The 22,466-nt window shown below is 35.2% G+C and overlaps 1 protein-coding gene across 1 annotated transcript in view; it reads left to right on the top strand.

Annotated features, from left to right (window-relative positions):
- The window catches only part of LOC125656813 (plexin-B1-like), a 76,345-nt gene that overhangs the window by 42,634 nt on the left and 11,245 nt on the right, over positions 1–22,466 (top strand). The window contains 2 exon segments of the mRNA XM_056142880.1: positions 8,929–9,024; positions 15,225–15,379. Of these exon segments, the coding sequence (XP_055998855.1) occupies positions 8,929–9,024; positions 15,225–15,379 (251 nt within the window).

Raw genomic sequence — 22,466 nt, 5'->3', positions numbered from 1 at the left:
ACCTTCGCGACAATATAAAGCTCGGTCAGTGGGGGATCTAGAGGGGGCGAGGGTAACGTAAAATTAGTAAAAATGACACTAATAAATCTGTTCTATGTCGACAACACCCATTTTGTTATACAGATTTCCTAAGACAAAATTAGAATATTTTGAAATATACTAGAGAAGAGCCTGGCTCTTCCTTTATTCTTACGCGATCATATTGGTTGCGTTTTCTACATTCTAAAGTTCATGTGATAAATCGCTCTATCGGCGCAAGTAGATGTCATAGCATTGAAATACAAGTAGATGTCATAGCATTGAAATACAAGTAGATGTCATAGCATTGAAATACAAAGTGCATGTAACTAGAGAGATAAAGCATTGACAGGTTTATTTTAAGAAAAAATGCTTGTGAATGTCATAAAAATTCCTAGCTTCATTAATGTTGAATCTTGTCACAAACAATGATCGCCGGATTATAACAGCATCTAAATAAATCCTACTTTCCCTAGCAAGATTCGCAGAGATTACATGTGAACATCTCATGGTTTCACACAAAATATCAACAACCGGTACCGATCATCATCTTTTACTAGAGCCATGCCGTTGTTTACAAACAACTTTCTCCATGTATTTCAAATGTCGATGCCTATTAGAGGCAATTTCAAGGTCACAACATAATTTTAATGCAAATTAACCGTAGCGCATACTACATAAATGTATATAATAAAAAGATTATAGACTTTTATAATTTTAAAGAAAATAACTTAAAAATGATCATTTGAGAAAAATTATTATTATTTTGTCACAGAGATTTACACATACGCCGCTTGACACTTGACAGCGGTAGTAGATACATGTAGTAAGTAAATATTGTGACATTTTCCCTCGATACAACTATGACATGACGCATTTTTTCATTATGACGTCAAAAAGCGCAAAGTTCACTGAAGTATATCAAGAGTTATCTCCCTGTTGTTGAAAACCTTAAATTACCTTAAAGCTTAACATGGAATTTGTTTGTGAAATAAGCATAGATTGATATCCATCTGGCATTAAATGATGCACTTCTGTTGACAGAAACTCGTTTTTCATTAATATTTTTCTCATAAAAAATAAAAAAATAAAAAAAAAAAAAATACTCCCACCCGCCCCATACTTTTTGGTGACCCTGGATGATAATCTACTAATTAATTTGAATTGGCAATACTGGCATATATAGATGAAAACTCCAGATTTGGCACCCAAAATGGCTGAGTATTTTGGCTAAAACTTTATAACTTGACTTTTACATCCCCCCTCCCCCAATCGGAAAACCTGGATCCGCCAATGATATGGGAAAAGACAGATGGGATCTATGAAATACAGCATACGGTACTGATGACAAGCTTAATAATAATATTAACTGGTCTATTAAACTCTCACCGAGTTTATCCATGGAAATACAACATACATGTGGTCTGTAAAATTTATGTATATGCATTCATAAATATTTTACCTTACATGTAAAATGTTCATGTAACGGTAGAATCTCATGTTTTATATCATCTGCACGTTTTCAATTCTGAAATCTTGAGTAAAACTTGTTTCATACCAGAATCCAAAGCATAAGCATGACCTAAATGAATCTAAAACACAGGTCAGAATTATGATTATGAAGAATACCTTGTGACTGAGTGGTGTCACATGTGGGTTTCGGATATTGTGAATGTCACATTCAAGAATTAGGGTAAAATTTTAAATGTATGACAAAACACTCAAATTGCTACATGTAAGTATTTTTACCTACGAAACTAAATTTGATGAATGTTGATCAAAATAATTCTATAAAGCAATATAATCATTAATACATGTAGCTATGTGATTAACTTTTATTTAATATCAATATTTAGATACCATCAAAGTATATCCCATGTTGAAAACACACTTTTTCATGCATTGATTTATGTTTTTGACCAAGTATCAGAATTTAGATTTTTATCAGACGTCAATCAATCTTTTAATCTCAAACTTTATTTGTTGTGCAGATGCAGAAAAATATGCTTCAATTTAACAATGGAAAGGATATGTAATTCTTCATTTCCATATATTTAACTGAATTTGGTAGTTCCATTTACACAATGCATTTATTATTTCCTTGTACACTATACTTTTTGCTATCTACAGTGACATTTTTTATTTATTTCAGTTTATTTCAAGATAATGGGCCTACTGCTTGATGGTTTATTGGATTGTGAAAAGTGACACTGGATTAACGAATTACCAGAGCAATCCATTCCAGGACAGCTAGATAATGAAAGCTGCTTTGCTCTTCAAAATCTGTTGATTGTAACACTACAAAATATTTTCTGGGTGGAAAAACTTTCCTTGGTAAAATATTGAAGAATGATCGTATCTTATGATTGATCGATGACGTTTTGTCTATTAACGATAATGACTTTCATTCATATGTCGATTTGATATATCCCTGTGAGCTCGAAATAAAGGACACCACAGAGTCGTCCACTTCTGCTTCATACTTAGATATTTTATTGAAAGTAGACATTAACGGCAAACTGACAACTCAACTGTATGACAAACGGGGTGATTTCAGCTTCTCCATCGTCAACTTCCCATATTAATGTAACAATATTCCATTATCACCTGCATATGGTGTTTATATATCTCAACTGATTTGATATGCAAGAGCTTGTTATGCGTATAGTCAGTTTTTAAATCGAGGTAAGCTATTGACAAACAAGTTGAAGGTACAGGGGTTTCAACAGTCTCGATTGAAGTCAGCATTTCGCAAATTCTATGGTCGTTATAACGATCTAGTTCGTCAATACAACCTATCATTGGGTCAAATGCTGTCTGACGTGTTTCATACCGATTGTTAAGCCGTTCTTGGCACACTGATTTTGACTGCGGATAACTCCGTTTACCTGATCAGGATATAGGGCTCACGGCGGGTGTAACCGGTCAACAGGGGATGCTTATTCCTCCTAGGCACCTGATCCCACCTCTGGTGTGTCCAGGGGTCCGTGTTTGCCCAACTATCTATTTTGTATTGTTTATAGGAGTTATGAGATTGATCACTGTACATTATCTTCATCTTGCATACAAATGCAGATTAAGTATTAGAAATAAAATAAAAGTCTTCAATACCATATATTTTTGTGTCGCCTGCGTTACGCAGTGGCGACATATAGGGATCACTATCCGTCGTCCTGCGTCGTCATCTGGCGTCGTCGTCGTCACAAAAAAATTCTGTCACAGTTTTCTCAAGAACCACATGGGGCAACTCCCTGATATTTGGCACAGAGCATCAGTGTGGCCAACTGTATTGTGTAAGACATTTTCGAATCTGTCGCTTATCAACTTCCTGTTTGCCGGGACTTAGAATTTTTTACAGCAAAAAAATTTCTGTCACAGTTTTCTCAAGAACCACATGGGGCAACTCCCTGATATTTGGCACAGAGCATCAGTGTGGCCAACTGTATTGTGTAAGACATTTTCGAATCTGTCGCTTATCAACTTCCTGTTTTCCGGGACTTAGAATTTTTTTCAGCAAAAACATTTCTGTCACAGTTTTCTCAAGAACCACATGGGGCAACTCCCTGATATTTGGCACAGAGCATCAGTGTGGCCAACTGTATTGTGTAAGACATTTTCGAATCTGTCACTTATCAACTTCCTGTTTGCCGGGACTTAGAATTTTTTACAGCAAAAAAATTTCTGTCACAGTTTTCTCAAGAACCACATGGGGCAACTCCCTGATATTTGGCACAGAGCATCAGTGTGGCCAACTGTATTGTGTAAGACATTTTCGAATCTGTCGCTTATCAACTTCCTGTTTGCCGGGACTTAGAATTTTTTACAGCAAAAAAATTTCTGTCACAGTTTTCTCAAGAACCACATGGGGCAACTCCCTGATATTTGGCACAGAGCATCAGTGTGGCCAACTGTATTGTGTAAGACATTTTCGAATCTGTCGCTTATTAACTTCCTGTTTGCCGGGACTTAGAATTTTTTACAGCAAAAAAATTTCTGACAGTTTTCTCAAGAACCACATGGGGCAACTCCCTGATATTTGGCACAGAGCATCGGTGTGGCCAACTGTATTGTGTAAGACATTTTCGAATCTGTCGCTTATCAACTTCTTCTTTGCCGGGACTTAGAATTTTTTACAGCAGAAAAATTTTTTGCTGAAGATTTTATTTTATGATTAACTGAAGGACAGTATTTTTATGTACAAAAGGACAGTATTTGTAATTCCCATACTGAAGGACAGTATATGTGATTTCAGAACAACACTAATTATGATTTTTCTTGAGAAACAGTAAATTGGATATATAAAAAGACAACAAGACTAAGCAGTAAACCCACCAGATAATTACTTATGGTTATTACCGTTGTCTTGAAGAGCACAGTAACAGGTTGATACATATTTTTAAACATATGTTTTCATTCAGTATACATTTAATAAATGTCTTAATTTCAAACAGATTCTCCCACAAATTGCATTGCATAATAATGTCTCATCTTTCAATTTCAATTAAGTTATCGTTAAAGAATGTTTAGTAATTCTCAAAACCTTTAAAAGGAGTATTAAACTGACAAAAATCATTTGAATAATTTACTTTTTCAACATTATACGTGATATATTACATATAGAATGAACTAGCAGGCGACACATGTCTTCCGGGGAAGACTTAATACTGCGTCTTTTTATACAGTTTAATGTAGATGCTGATGTACAGAAGTCAAGCCTACGTTTAATTGATTTTTTTCCTCTAGAGTGGTAGTATTTGATCATTTATGACACACAAATTGTACAATATATTCTTGGCAATGACATGAGATTACAGGTCTATCAATAACTAGTGCCTGTCTTGTGGTTATGAAGTAGATAGAGAGTCATGGCTTGAAATCAGGTCCTTTCACAGTAGACACACCAAGTCTGTGGTTACAGGTGGTCAGGAACCGGTTTCCAATGCATTGCTGTTGAAGATTGAAACAGAGAATAATCTTATAAAATGCTGACATAAAAAAAGCACTCATATATAAGAAACCAAATCTTATGATATATATTGACGTTTATTAAAAGATATTACCGATATTATATTTCTTTCAAAAGTCACATGCACTACATTGTAATCAAAATGTTAATGGAAGTTAGTGATGAAACGATTGTCGCGGACAATCGATTGTTGATTGTATTTGGCTATTCGATTCCGATTATCAATTCTATTTTTCATAATTGATTGTCGCCTGTACACTAATTAATATTTAATCCGAGATTCATCTGACTGTTAATCCCGCTTTTGTATCGAGACATGTGCAGGGCAGAGTCAGAGTGGACTCCACATTGAAAAGTGGGAATTCAGTGACACCAGCTAGTGTGTATACTGCACATATCCATAAAACTAAATAGAAATTACCCCAAAAATAATAAACATTTATTAACAACCTGTAAATACCGATTATATCGATCATTGATCAATACAGTTCTTCTGATTATGACCGATTATCGATTATGAAATTTTTCCGATTTTTCAACACTAATGGAAGTACATATAGTTTAATATGGCAAAAATATTCCAAATGGATTAACATGGTTATGTTCATCACCGGTAATTCATTTTTTATAGTATCAACTAGTCTATTTGGTAACCTTTAGTTATTAGTTTGACACAAAGTTACAAGTATTCATGATTATAGTGTTACAGAATTTAAATACATATTTTTTTATGATTTAGCTGTTTATATATTTTTATGATTATAATAGGACTTTATCTAATTAAATGAAACAGAAGTGAATTGCTATGTAAATAATTGCTTGATGTTTGATTGTTAATTTTATGCTCTTCCCAACTTCTTGAGATTCACAGCAGGTACCGTCTGGGAGGGGGAGCTTTCTAGCTAGCCAATCTATTAATCTCGCATTAATATAACTGTCATTGTGGGGATGCTCTAATATAAAACGGGGTCAATTTGTCTTATTAATTTCCTTTATCTCTCAACTGTCTAGGTTAAAGTAAAACAACCAGTTTGGGCAAATAACCATGATTTATTATACATAGCAAAGTCAAAGCGTATGACAAAATAAGTACATAAAGCAAAACATAAGGCGAAATCATGGTTAACCTAATCTACTTCTACATTACTATGTTATAAATAATAATAATGATAAAATTATAATAGACACATTGCAATAAAATTCCTTGTTTGGTACAAAAACTGCCTAGACTGCGTGGCCTTGCTGATAAAAATTGCGTGGCCTCTGTCCTTCATGAATTTTTCTAAAGTGACGCTTAACTAGAATTTGAAATGCTGAAGTAGGAAAAGTTATGAACGTTGATTGGATAATTAAATTGTTATGATTTGAAATAAGATAATTAATAAATATGATTGGTAGAAAGGGGGGGGGGGTCCCCCTAGAGGGCACAATCAATTGTCCCTATAGGGGGGTGTCATAGATAGATCGAAATAGTAACATATGATACTAACAAAAGACAACATTTGATTGGTTGATAAATATAGACGATAGGCATAGTTACCAAAAAGCGGATGGGGCAGAGAAGTGTAAATTAATAATCATTAAATTAATTTAATAGTATAATAACTGGTAGACTTGTTGATTTTGAAGATGTGAGAGGAACAATTGAGACATGCGCGTGGAGATTTGGTAATTAATTAATTGGTTTTGGTTTTCATAGGGATTTACCAAGTGACACCCATTACTACACCTAGATCTCTGGTAAAGTTATTGAACACCAGTAGGTTTCAGTGAAGTTATATAGTGTTAGCTAAATTATTTAAAAAGCTGCACACCCAAATTCTTCATATTGGTTATTTTAGGGACTTAGCACTAATTTACACCCAAATATTTAAAAGGTGCTGTAATTTGGTGAATTATTTCTTGGTGAATTAACACCGAACGCCACCGAAATATTTACCAAGGTGTGAGTTCGGGTGTTCGGTGAAAACCAATTCTCGGTTATAAACTAGTTCATTTATTATTAGGTTCATTCTTTAATCATTGGGGAGATATTGGTAGGCAGTTGAAATACAATTAGAATAGAGAATAAAGGAAGTTTGGGAATTTATTGTGCTTATTTTAATTCTTTCTTATCTATTGTTTTAATTATCATAACGATGTAAATAAATTGTAGAATAGAATCTGATGGTTTTTATTTAGTAAAGGAAAATTGAGGTATATTATTTTACACTGGGACTTATTTTATTAATTGCAAATCTAAATCTGGATTTACATACAGTGGAATTTTCGAGTTCAGTGGATTTATTGTGTTATAAAATAAAATATGAAATAATCTTAAAAGCATATAAACCACATTCCCTTTTGAAATATGTGTTGACAAGTTCGCCTTGCGTCACCATAGCATCACAGATGATAATAACATTGATACCATGTGTTCCACATCCCCTGTAGAGAACTAACTATTAATAGCTTGATCAACTTTATGTATAGTACCTAGATATAGAATTGTAGCTGCAGTTCTAATACAGTACTGTTCTTCATCTCATGTACTTCAAAATTAAAACAAGTAAGATACCGTCTTACATGTAAAGCATAGCAGTAACCCATCAAAATGTGATTACCTGTTGTTGACAATTCAGTTATCTGCACAGTACAAGGAATAGAACCCATCTCTTTTGGTTTGTTGAGCCTGAGGTGGTACAGACTTAAAATCTTACATCGATGATTGTCCGACATCTGTTTTCAAGACATTCCTACATTTAATAATTGAAATGAATACATTTTGAAAAGTAGAATTTAAAAAAGTTATATAATTATGAGGTTTTCAATTATGATAATGGTTTTATTGCTTAGTATGAATATAACATTTGCACACTCTCACTATAATAAATCACTAGTTTGTCTTCATTTTATAAACTTTTAAAAACAAAGATCAAACAAATGTACTGGGATCAAGACAGTTTTATAATTTATACAAATACATAATATACATTTTCCCCTTTAATTATTTGTTAGCTTTCTTCAATTATATTTTACTGATATTTGCTATCACTTATCTATTCTTTGTGTAAATACAAAAACCATAGAGAATAATGCCAGCTGGGCAGTTATTTATTCTTTCTTATGCCTATGCATTCACAACATTTTATGGATTGTGCTCTGCAGTTTTCATGATTATTGATGTTACCAATTATGATATAAGCATATAAATTAAGTTAGTTTGAGTCAGTCACTTTATAGTAGTTTTCTTTAGGAGAAACTGAATACTGATACGCATACTCGGGGTTTGACAATAACTGTAACCTGCTAGCCGTGGATAATTTTAATTCATATTGAAATTTGGGTGAAGGGGGTGGTGGTGTATATATGGTTTTTCTTACCTTTAAAATTTCATCACATAGCTTTTAGAATAATTGGAAATCAAAAAATAGTTTCTTGTTAATTAAATTCTATATTCTACTTCTCAAAGGACTAAAATTTAACATACCGTAACAGCTGACTCTGTAGCTTCAGTCTCGCATGGAAGCTTGAGCTTCGTGTTTTACCACAGACATGGTACATCTCTTTTACGTAAGTAATCTTAACAACGTCATCTTCAAAAACGTCATCGCACTAGGTATCGTGTGACACTCGACATGTTTGTTTATCTCCAGAAACGAAATCTCGCGAAGTCTCGCCGAACACTGTGCAGCCCTATTGTCATTTGAGAATACATTTGTATTTCAAAAACAAATTAAAAGGTTTGAATCGGACCTTTTACATATATTTTTTATTGAAGTAAAATAACATTTATGTACCTTACATTTTAATTCATAGTGAATGTATGAATATTTCCATTTTCTATATATCCATTTTCTGTTAAGGGTGGGGGGGGGGGGGGGGGGGTGGGGGGGTTAGTGTGCCCCTCGGGAGATAATATTAATCCCAAAAGTTCTAGTTTGACTTATATTTGCACTCTGTAGGTGAAAAGTTTGGATGATGAAGACTCCCACCAGAAGACAGCGAAACCAAAGGACATTGTTAAGACAAGCCACATTACCAACTTAATGCACACGAAGGTGAGTAAACAGCACTCTATTCACACACCATTTGTTGATTAGAATTGTTGTCTTACACTCTAAATTGTATTTGAGATTTTCATTTTCCAGTTATTAGCCGAGTTGCGTAGCAAATTTCAGCTTTTAAATTGGCGAAGGAATGGGCGTCCAGTTGGGCGGGTGGGCGGCGTCCACAATTAGCTTGTCCGGTCTCTAACTTTCATACTTTTTGGTGCATCTTTGTGAGACTTACATAACATGATCACATCCAAAAGAGGAAGGTTCCTCTTTATTTTGAGGTCAAAGGTCAAGGTCACTAAATACCATAGATTTGAGCTTGTCCGGTCTCTAACTTTCATACTACTTGTTGTGTCTTTGTCAGACTTGCATATTTTGATCACATCTAAAAGAGGAAGGATCCCATTTATTTTGAGCTCAAAAGGTCAAAGGTCAAGGTCTCTTTTTCACTATATAGTGTATATTTGAGCTTGCGTCTAACGTTTATACATGTACTTGCTGGTGTATGTTTATCAGACTTCAAATCCTGATGACATTCAAGATTCGTGTTGCTTTTGAAATCCAAAGGTCAAGGTCATTATCACACTAAATACCTATTGTGGCCATTCAAAGCTTCATCCTTATAAACTATATTAAATATGTGCATGTTTTTACTTCGTGAATGCAAGCGTGCATAATTTTCCAAACTGCAACTCGGCCATATGCATCTTTGATGCGTTTTAGCGATTTTTTAAAACATAATATCTTCTTATTTTCTCAAAGCATGAAAAACGAATTTGACCATAACATGAAAATATTTTTAAATGCTCAGTCCAAAAATTTTCTTTTATCCTGGGACCCGAAATGAAATATTTTCCTTTTATCCATGATTCTAGAGTTCAAAGAAAAAATATTGGGCTATCCTGGGAAGCGGTACTTTGTTTTAGCTCACCGGAGCTGAAAACTCAAGTGAGCTTTTCTGATCACCTGTTGTCCGTCATCTCTCAGTCTGTCTGCAAACTTTCACATTTTCAACTTTTTCTCTAAAACCACTGGGCCAATTTCAACCAAACTTGGTACAAATCATCCTTGGGTGAAGGGCTTTCAAGTGTGTTCAAATGAAGGGTCATGCTCCCTTTCAAAGGAACCACTGGGCCAAAAGAATGGATATTTACCTGAAAACTTCATGGCATAAAGTAGATTCAATTTTGTTCAAATCATGGCCCCTGGGGGTAAGGTGGGGCTACAATAGGGGATCAAAGTTTTACATGCTGATATATAGGATTGATTGGTTTGCTGTTTTCTGCCACACTCAACAATTTTTCAGTTATCTGGTGGCGCCCAGTTCTTTATGGGTGGAAGAGAGAACCCAGATACAATGTACCTGGGAAGAGACCACCGACCTTCCGAAAGTAAACTGGGAAACTTTCTCACTTACCAGCACGAGCGGGATTTGAACCCGCGCCGACCAGAGGTGAGAGACCGTGTGATTTTGAGGGCGATGCTCCAACCACTCGGCCACGGAGGCCCTCTGATATATAGGAAAATCAACTTCTCTAGAAGAAATGGGCCAATTTCAACCAAACTTAGTATAAATTACCCTTAAGTGAAGGGGAATAAAGTTTGTTCAAATGAAGGACCATTCTCCCTTGTGGTGGGGCTATTTAAAAATCTTCTCCTCAAGAACCACCGGGCCAGAAAAGCTGAAATTAACATGAAAGCTTTGTGACATAGTGCAGATTTAAGTTTGTTGAAATCATGGCCCCCGGGGTTAGGATGGGGCCACAATAGGGGATCAATTTTTACATTTAGAAAGATAGGGAAAATCTTTAAAAATCTTCTTCTCAAGAACCACTTGGCCATAAGAGTAGAGATTTACTTAAAAGCTTCCTGGTAAAAAGTAGATTTAAGTTTGTTCAGATCATGGCCTTCGGGGTTAGGTCGGAGCCACAGTAGGAGGATCAAAGTTTACATGCTGATATATAAGAATGTCTTCTTTTCCAGAACCAATGAGCAAATTTCAATCAAACTTGGTACAAATTATCCTTGGGTGAAGGGAATTTAAGTTTGTTCAAATGAAAGGCCATCCCCCCTTTAAATTTGAGATAATCACAAAAATGAAAAATAGGGTAAGGTCATTTAAAAATATTTTTCTCAAGAACCACTGGGCCAGAAAAATGGAAATTTAGATGAAAACTTCCTGACAGAGGAAATTGAAGTTTGTTCAAATCATGGTCCCTGGGGGTTGGTTGGGGCCACAATAGGGGATCACAGTTTTACATGCTGATATATAGGAAAAATCATTTAAAATCTTGTTCTGAAGAACCACTGGCCCATAAAAGTTGAAATTTACAGGAAAGCTTCCAAACATAGAGCGCTCACGCCGGTAAGTGAGAAAGTTTCCCAGTTTACTTTCGGAAGGTCGGTGGTCTCTTCCCAGGTACATTGTATCTGGGTTCTCTCTTCCACCAATAAAAACTGGACGCCACCAGATAACTGAAAAATTGTTGAGTGTGGCGGAAAATATCAATCAATCAATCAATCAATCTTAACATAGAGTACATTTAAGTTTGTTCAAATCATGATTCCCAGAGGTACAGTGGGTCCAAAAGTTTTATATATGCTGATAGATAGGAAAAAATCTTTAAAAATATACCTTGCACTATATAAGCTTTGGCTTTTATGTTTTGTATATACACTCCTTACAGGAAGACCTTTCATGTATTGCAATGTTGTGGGATTTTGTGACCTTGACCTGGAAATTTGACCTACTTATAATAAAAAAATGACCTATTAAATATTTCCTGAACTATTCAATGTAGATCTTTCATATTTTGTATACATACTTCATAAGGCAAAATCTTCCATTTTATATCATGTATTTTGACTTTGTGACCTTGAACTCGAAGTTTGGCCCACTTTTAAGAAAACGTACTAACCTATCAAATATATCTGGAACTATTTTAAGTAGGGCTTTCAAATTTTGTATGTAAATTCTTTATGGCAAAACCTTGATATTCCTTTAAGTTAGAACTTGTGACCTTGACCTTGGAGTTGGACCTTCATTTTAGAAATATGACCTATTCAATATCTCCTGAACTATTTAATGTAGATATTTCATATTGTGTAATGAGATTTTTTATGTCAAGACCTTTCCTTTTACATGTGACATTTAACCTTGTAACCTTATACTTTAACCTACTTGTTAGAAATGTAATCAATCAAATATCTTAAGAACTATTCAAGATTGCACTTTCATATTTTGTACATAGATGTTTTATGACATAACATTGTGTTACAATCGTGTTTGATCTTTTGACCTTGACATACTTTTTAAAAGTCTGACCTAATCAATATCTCCTGAACTATTTAAGATGGAGCTTTCATACAGGTGACTTTCGATGGCTCGAACTTTAATCTCTCGAAGTTCTCGGTCTCTCGAAGTGAAATCATGGTCCCGATTTTTTTCTCTATATAACAATTTACTATCGATCTCTCGAACGTTCAATCTCTCGAAGTTCTCGATCTCTTGAAGTGAAGTTGGGTCCCGTAAAACACATTTCATTGTTTTTCACTCTCAAAGTAGTGGTAGCGTATACCCACCGTTACCCAAGCGTTTAATAATTTCCGCTTGGACCTTACCTGGATTTTGTTGAATGCAAGAGGGGTAATTCGGTGTTTACATAGTTGTAACATCGCCCGTGCTTCTTTGTGGAGGTGACACACTTGAGTATATATATAATCGGCTAATTGGTCAGTTTACACCTTGCACTGGGGTTTTGTGTCGTGATGATTAAAATTATATATAATCCAACTATAGTTTTATACATAATTTAGAGATCTACAGACTGTTAAATTTCTCAAGTTTGTTCTTTGTGTAAAGTTACCCTAAAACATCGTTTTACTCATTTGTTAGAATTTTTGCTTTGGGTAAAGCGACATAACATTGTCCTCTGTTTAGTTTGCGATAGTAAAGCTTCATCGGAACTTGGTTTTGTATGCCTATCTAAGCATGATTAAAGAACAAATAAATACATAAATTTTGAAATTTTTTATTAATGCAAAATAAGGTATTTTTATTTTGATATCAAATTAACTACCTGACGAATATGAAGGAAAACATGTCAAAATGATATCATATGATCTTGTTGGTAAACATGTCAAAACGATATCATATGATCATGTTGGTAAACATTTCCAGTTACTGTAAAATCTGAACCATACCAGCGGACCTTCGATTTCCGAATTTCGATCTCAGTTTTATCAAGGTCCCTTTGAACTTCGAGTTATATCGAGTCACCTGTATTTTGTATATATATTTCTTATGGTAAGATATTTCATTTCACACTATGACCTTGTGACCTTTGTCTTGACCAGAACAGGATGGTCATGTTAGTCATATTGGTGTTGAGGAACATCTGTGTTTTATGAAATCATTTTCATTAATATCATGATTCTTTGGGGCTAGGTTGGGGCCACAATATGGGGTCAAAAATTTTCATGGAAATAAAACTTGATAAAAATTCTTTTCCAAATCACAACTACTGAACAACAGCAGGGTCAAGGTCACTCAGGTGAGTGATGTTGCCCTTGGGTCTCTTGTTTAAAAGTGGAATAACCCTTCTTATATATTGTTTATAGTTTACTCTTAAAATTTTTATTGCTTTCACTGGACAAGTATTCCATATTTTTATGTCACCCAAGTCATTGCTATTTATGGTCTTCATCTGCCGTGCGTTAACAATTGAACATTTTTAACTTCTTCTCGATAATTACCTTTTCAAATTTCGTATGAAGCAGGTTTGGGAAAGGGAGACTTAAATTGTAAATTTCTGGACTCAAGCACACACACACCCGCGGGTGGGATGAAAACTGCTAAAGATTTACAAATTTTAAAAAATCTTCTGTTCAACGGCACATTTTTAAGGAAAACTAAATGCATAGTGATCTAGAGCAGGAAGGCCTCTACCAAAATTGTAAATTTCACAATCCCAGAGGTAGCGGTTATGACTTCACAATGGAACCATACTTGGCATATAGTGTTTACGTTTCAGACCCTGAAATATACTACTACACATAAAAAGCATGTAAGTTTTGTGTCGTTCTAAATTTACAGGCTGTCCAGCAGTCCTACAATTCCTTAAAAATTCTAATGTTTTTAGTTTTGCTAAAATTCCGAAAAATCTGTTGAAATCAAGGTGAAATCCTAAACAGGCCCTGATTTTTCATGTAAATTCCTTTTGATAATGTATTCATGATAAATGTGTATAAACATAGTTTGCACATCTTCAGATAATGCAGTGAAAAGCATTTGATCAGTGGATCCATGTGTCAAGCTTGTTTATTGGTTGTGACTGTGACAAAGATGTTACTATTAAGGTTATAACCAATAACAGCTGGGACAATGGAACTCTAGATGATGCACTTCCTGCACTTATAGTAATTTTAGGTCACCTGAGTCACTCAGGTGACTAATTGCCATTGGTCTTCGTCATTGGTCTTCGCCATGTGTTGTCTGTTAACAATTTTACATTTTTAACTTCTTGAAAACTACAAGACCAATTGCTACCATATATTTGAAAACAACTAAATGCATGGCTAGGATCTCCATGAAGCCCTCTATCAAAATTGTGATATTCATGTCCCCTGGGTCCGTGTTTGCTCATCTATCTATTTTGTACTGCTTATAGGAGTTATGAGATTGATCACTGTTCGTTATCTTAACCTTACATAAGCAATACAATATAGATAGTTCGGCAAACACGGACCCCTGGACACATCAGAGGTGGGATCAGGTCCCCAGGAGGAGTAAGCATCCCCTGTTGACTGGTCACACCCGCTGTGAGCCCTATATCCTGATCAGGTAAACGGAGTTATCCGTAGTCAAAATCAGTGTGCCAAGAACGGCCTAACAATTGGTATGAAACACGTCAGACGGCATTTGACCCAGTGATAGGTTGTATTGGCGAACTAGGTTGTAAATATAAAATTTAAAATTTTCAACATATTCTTTAATAGCCATGTAAAACAATGCAGAACGGGATTCAAAGATTTTTTTTTTCATTTTACTATATAGCTTATTTTAATTGTGAATTTTCTAAAACAAATTTTTGAAAATAACAATTAAATGGATTATGAATTTTTCCTAGGCAATACTAACTTTTCAACAGGAATTTATAAATCTATGTTGATGCAATCTTGACCACTGTGCTTGAAATTTTCAGCTGGTATTGCAGGACAATATTAAAGAAGTGTTTGACAGCGTGCTGAACCACGATACTGTCCCTCTAGTTGTGCATTACCTATTTGGAGTGTTGGAAAATCTGGCTAATAAGAATGGTGTTGAACCAGACACTTTACTTTGTTGGAAGAGTGAAAGGTAGAACACTAGATATTTTCTGATGGAGGTGGTCCAAACAAATTTTTGTTTGGATGCTAAAAATATTCATTTTCAGGTTCAACATTGACTTTTAGCTGCTAGGTAGTTAAAATAAACAAGTGTAGAGCTCTCACTAAGGATTAAGAAATCAAAGTTTGCAAATTTCTATTATTTGGGGGGGGGGGGGGGGGGGGGGGATAACGTATATTTTTCCAATCTTGAAATCTCTGTATGATGAATGCCTTATTCTGTGTGAGAATGCTTCTTTTTCAAACCTCTATGTACCCCAAATTCTGTATAAAGTTCTATACCCTTATTTCATAAATGTTTCCTCTGATTCTGTGGGTGATAATCAAGGCTTCCTTGTAACACTGTACTATGACAGTCTGTAGCCATGATGTAAATGTGGTGTAAACCTATACTTATTGCATCGGCTTCATCTCAGTGTCTGCGAGTTCCTTCTAGATCCCCGGGGACTGGGATGGGTTTCTATGTAGAGATTACTCGATATGTGGTTGCAGTACCTTGATTAAAACAATAAACAGATAACTGGCCTGCACAATTAATTTGGACTGATGATGTATTTCTTTAATAATGATTAATTCATAATGAGAGGGTTTGACTAATATTTGATTTTAGAATTAAAGAGAAAACAAAGCTTAATTGTCAGAGAGGAGGGGGGGGGGGGGGGGGGGTCATCCCTTGTACATCTTATCAATGTCTCATTAGGTAACACTTCCACACAAAGATTAGTTGTGAATTTTCATTTTACATCCATAAACACTTAATGTTGACAACACATAACATATTGACAACTTACTAACTGGATTTCCCTTTATTAACAATTAACAGTTAGCAGATTTATAATGACTAATATCAAATATTGAACACCACCCATTGCATGTGATAATTATTTAGTTTTAATATTCTATTAATGATATAAATATTTGAATCGGTGGAGGTACAGGATATTGTAAGTGAGATTTGTTTTTGTAGGTATGCGTGATTAGGGGGGGCAAACATGGTATAGGTGAAGGGAAAGAAAGGAGGGGGAAGAGAAATAGAGAAAAGAGAGGGGTTGAATGAAGGAATAAGAGGAGAGAGGAAAAGAGAGAGGAAGAGAAAAGAGGAAGACAGACTGAGAGAAGGGATGAGAGGAGAGAGAAAAGAAGAAGACAGAATGAGAGGAGGAAGAGAAAAGAAATCGATTGAAAAGAAGGGAGAAAAAAGAGGAAAACCGATTGAAAGAAGGAATGAGAGGAAGGAGCTCTGAGAAAAGAAGTAGACAGATTGAAAGATGAGAGGAGGAGGATAAAATAAAGGAAGCCTGGTTTAGAAAAGGGATGGGAGCAGAAGTAGTGGATCTCTCTTTATTACATCAAACAGCTTAAAAAAGTAGCAAATAATATTTGGGAGTTTTAGGAAAAAAGAATGGATAGTTGGAATTTGGTACAGGGGTATTGGGATTCTCTAGTATGTACAGGACTGATCTCACTCTCCCATGTTTGTGTAAAGCATGCTTCACTGCTAGGCTTAGTAGTCAGGTTTCTCTAGTATATGCAAATTGGAATGCCACCACTGTGATTGATGTGACTGTTGCCATGGAGATGCTGTTTCTGTTACCTCCCTCATATTTGGGATTGTGTAGCAATTATACCACCACAGGGGAAGTATAATCTTTTCATTGTAAAGGTTTGTTTATTTCATTGTATAGCAATTATACCACCACAAGGGAAGTATAATCTTGTCATTGTAAAGGTTTGTTTATTTCATTGCATAGCAATTATACCACCACAAGGGAAGTATAATCTTGTCATTGTAAAGGTTTATTTATTTCACCACAAGGGAAGTATAATCTTGTCATTGTAAAGGTTTGTTTATTTCATTGTATAGCAATTATACCACCACAAGGGAAGTATAATCTTGCCATTGTAAAGGTTTGTTTATTTCATTGTATAGCAATTATTCCACCACAAGGGAAGTATAATCTTGTCATTGTAAAGGTTTGTTTATTTCATTGTATAGCAATTATACCACCACAAGGGAAGTATAATCTTGTCATTGTAAAGGTTTGTTTATTTCACCACAAGGGAAGTATAATCTTGTCATTGTAAATGTTTGTTTATTTCACCACAAGGGAAGTATAATCTTGTCATTGTAAAGGTTTGTTTATTTCATTGTATAGCAATTATACCACCACAAGGGAAGTATAATCTTGTCATTGTAAAGGTTTGTTTATTTCATTGTGTAGCAATTATACCACCACAAGGGAAGTATAATCTTGTCATTGTAAAGGTTTGTTTATTTCACCACAAGGGAAGTATAATATTGTCATTGTAAAGGTTTTTCTTATTTCATCGTCAAAGACGAAATTGTAAAAGAATTGAATTGTGTGTAGTTTGGCAATCAACACCTTGTGTTTTTCTCTTGATAAGTAAATCATGGTGATTATAATTCTAGAATGCTGTTTTTATAATTATTGGAGGATATAAATTCATGCTCTGGGTTGTCTTGAATTATAGAATACGTATTTAACTTGTTTTATATGTAATATGTTGTTTAATGTCCTGGTCGAGAATTTTTCACTCATACAGATACATCAGCAGCTGTAGGTGAAGAGATGAAATGTAAAATAGATTATGTATTCCCATCATGCATTTCATGTAAATTTCAAAATTATGTGTATGTTGGATGTGGTTGGAAATGATTTATGAATAAAACGTAGAAACATGTCCAACTTTTAACCAGGGATTGCTAGATTAGAAAGGGATGTTACTACAGTGGAACCCCATTAAAACGTTCCCCCTTTATTACGTTTGTCCGCATATTACGTTGGAATTGCAAAGCACAAACCATTTCTTAACAAACCTATATGAAATAGACCTCGTTATTACGTTGTCCCGAGATGCTGTGACTTGGTATTACGTTGTAAAAATTCCAACAAAAACATATTAAATCCCTAATAATTCAATAGGGATTCTCAAAATAATAAGCCATTCACACCTTGACTGACCCAGACAGTCACCAAGTAATTTCCTAATGTGTTAGGGGATTAGAGACGCTTAACTGATCATGCTTTGATAGATCTAGCGATATCACTATAGGTGAATACCCCGTATCAAAGCCAGTGATAAACCATTTAAAAATGTTTATCTAGAAATTGTACTCAATAAAATTGTCTTCATTTTTCATATTTTGATAATCGAAGAAATAATAATTTCTCAACCACAAGCGTGATTAGCATCGTGTGATCACTTTCACTATTAAAACTCCATTTACAGACAGCTTTGGTATCAAACATGTAGGACAAAATTTAACGTAGCTTGGGTATCGGCTTGGACATAGCTAGGTGACAAAAGGCAGTGTTCAATTAAAAAATTGCCAGTTATTTTAACATATAGGGCCTAACTTGGGTGTTGTTAGATCCATAAATACGCCGATTAAACTGACCAGTGTTATCGGCCGATTCGTGCACGGCATTTTCTAAAATCCCTTGATTTTTATTTTGTTTTATGTGCGCATGATTTTAGTGCAATCTTTTAGTGTTGAGCCATATTTAAAAATATGTTTGTTTCCCCTCTCCTCACCCTAAATTTCAGAGGAAGGTCGATAGGTAGGTAAAAGGTTGTTTTTTTTTTAGCTAGCAGAATTTTATTTAGTATGAAATTCCCATAACTATTAACAACGCCTGATACCAAAACGTCGTGAAGCACATCATTCCATGTTTCCTCGTCAAACTCGTATAGTCGGTTTTCACGTACATTCGGCTTTGATTGCCACGTTTCGCAATTAGGGGAAGGTGTCGATATTTCGGACAGTACTACATATATTTCGGAAATGCTCATTATCTAACCACTGAACATAGAGATTGGACTACATGTATACATAACGGTTGTTTTGACGAATACTCGGGTTTCATCAGATTTTTTCTGCTATTTATGCCACATACTAACACTGAAATAAAGTTAGGGAGAATGTTGCAACTATGGACAATGGTGTTATTTTGGACACGTGGCGTTATAAAATTGGTAAATTCGGTTGCTGTCTTTTATTTGTGGTTCATTGGCATTTTATGCTTTCGTTTTTTGCACATTATATTAATTTGAATATGATAGTGATTTTGATTATATTTTTAAATCATATCGTTAGATCTATAACTTTTACTAGAAAACGTTTCAACGGGTCTTGATTTTGCCGATCAACAAAATGGATGCTGACATCAACCAATCAGAGCTGAGTTACACATGAGCATATAATTGGGTGTTTTCCAGTTTGTACATATAGCAAGTTCGAAAATAAGTTAAATTGAGAATTCTTCTTATTGACTGTCAAAAATACCACATCCTTCCGAAATATATCACCACTTTCCCCTACTGAAGAACACAACTTGTACACCCGGACGCTCCGAAGTCTCGTTTCCTCGCTCCTCGTGTAGACAACATTTCTCCATCTCGATCTTGCAGATCACTAGTCCGAATTGCGAGCCGAATTCGATGTTAAACTCACAACTAATCAATAAAACAATGATTCTTGTACTTGCTAATATCGAGTTTAAAAAAATATCACTCCAAAATTCGATAACAGAAGCCAACAATAGTAGTCAGCCGAATGTTCACTGTCATTTGAACGAACGAGTCCCATGACTCAAAACAAAGCTCGACAGTTTGGTAAAATGTTTTCAAGAAACTGTTTATGTGATGAAAGAACCCATAAAATCGATATTAGTAAGTACAAGAAGAATCGTTTTATTGATTAGTTATGAGCTGAAAATTGAATTCGGCTTGAAAGTATTTGAAATCGGCCTGATAATGCCGCCTCAAGCTTGAGGCGGTGAAATGTCTAGATTTCGTACCAGAAGACCACCTGTATTATTCGTATCATTATTTTTTAATTTTGGATCAAAACCAAAGAAGATATGGAAATTTTTTGTCATTATAAGATACTGATCTGTACCAGAAACGACCTTGAAATTTTCTGGAAATAAAAAAAAACCTTTGCCAGAATGGCATAATAAAAACTTTTGAGTCGGTGTGAATTTTCAGACTCGGTCGGGCGAGGGGAAACGTACAATATTTATACCCCCCGCAACAAGTTGGGGGGGAGGGAGGGGGGTATACTGGAATCAGGTTGTCCGTCCGTCCGTCCGTCTGTAGACGCAATGGTTTCCGGGCTCTAAAGCATTATCCTTTCCACCTACCATCACCATATCATACATATGGACTACCCATGGGATGAAGATGTTCCTTATTGATTTTTGGGTCAAAAGGTCAAGTGCACTGGACATCGAAGTAGCAATATGGTTTCCGGGCTCTAAAGCGTTATCCTTTCCACCTACAGTCACCATATCATACATATGGACTACCCATGGGATGAAGATGTTCCCTATCGATTTTGGGGTCAAAAGGTCAAAGGTCAAGTGCACTGGACATCGTAGTAGCAATATGGTTTCCGGGCTCTAAAGCGTTATCCTTTCCACCTACCGTCACCATATCATACATATGGACTACCCATGGGATGAAGATGTTCCCTATCGATTTTGGGGTCAAAAGGTCAAGTGCACTGGACATCGTAGTAGCAATATGGTTTCCGGGCTCTAAAGCGTTATCCTTTCCACCTACCGTCACCATATCATACATATGGACTACCCATGGGATGAAGATGTTCCCTATCGATTTTGGGGTCAAAGGTCACGCGCACTGGACATTGAAGTAGCAATATGGTTCGGTTTGTCATGCCATTTGTTTTTTACACTCAGAAAAGAGGTAGTTTATACCTATTACCAACACCCTTTGGGAGTTTGGGGTAAGCGGGGGGTATTCTTAGTGAGCATTGCTCACAGTACCTCTTGTTTTATTTTGGCCTTATAAATGTGATCTTAGTGCATTATTATTTTTGATGTGGATTGCGCTTGTTTTCCGTGTTTATCGCTGGTGAAAAAAGTGTGTAAGTGTTGTGTATCATGTGCGTTCTGTGTCTATAGTTTTATTGCTTTTTGCGTTGGATTTTTTTTATTCTGTTGTATACCGTGTAATAAGAGAACTTAATAAAATGAAGCTTTGTTATTATTTGCTTTATGTACAAATGTTGAATAAAAACCGAAATGAGTTATTGAAAGAAATGTATATGAATGCATTATGTTAAAGTTGAACAAAATGGCGGAAATGAAAGGAGATAAGCAACGATTATCAAAGCATCTTTATGTATCATATATCCAAGACAAGAAGTAATGAAAAGAGATAAGATTAACATGAAGAATAACAGACAATTAAGATAAGATGTAAAAAAAAAAAAATCTATAAGTGTATAGTCTTTTAAACAAAGAAATAGTAAAGATATATTGACACACTCCCCATCACAAAGTATTAACAGAAGGTAAATAATTTACAAATGATGTTTTTAACGGATTTCACTGAGAACGTGTATTACGTTGCCCCCGGTATTAAGTTATTTTATTGTGACAAAATGAAAAACATAACGGGGTTCCACTGTACTAATACGTGACATTTGCAATCTAACCAGTTTTTATTTTATGACAATTAGAGTTATTGCATGGTTTGCTGTTAATAAAATATATATCTGTGACATGGGTGTATGTGTAAGAACTGCAACTAGGAAGATCCACAAGGATAATCATATGTGTCCTTTTTAGGTCACCTGAGTAAACTCAGGCGACCTATTGCAATTGGTTGTCGTCCGTCATTGTGCGTCGTGCGTTAACAATTGACCATTTTTAACTTCTTTTTGATAACTACCAGTCCAATTCTTTTCAACTTTGGTTTGAAGCATCTTTTGGACAAGGGTGGCTTAAATTGTAAAATTCAGAACTCCAGCACCCCTGGGGCCTTAGGGGTGGGGCAAACACTGCTCAAATTGACTAAGTTTCAAAAATTTTCTTAAGAACCTCACACATGTAAGAATGATGATGTAGAGCAGGAAATCCTCCACCAAAATTGTAAATTTTATGAACTCCAGGGTAACGGTTCTGACCCCAGGGTGGGGCCGAACTTACTATATAGTGTTTATGTGTAAAACACTTGAATAACATCTTCTTTAGTACTATTGATACTAAATTGAAAGTAAATGGATA

This window comes from Ostrea edulis, chromosome 7 (assembly GCF_947568905.1).
Source record: "Ostrea edulis chromosome 7, xbOstEdul1.1, whole genome shotgun sequence".
NCBI classification, from domain to species: domain Eukaryota; kingdom Metazoa; phylum Mollusca; class Bivalvia; order Ostreida; family Ostreidae; genus Ostrea; species Ostrea edulis.
The sequence above is the reverse complement of the archived record's forward strand: the minus strand, read 5'-3'. Positions and strand labels throughout refer to the sequence as shown.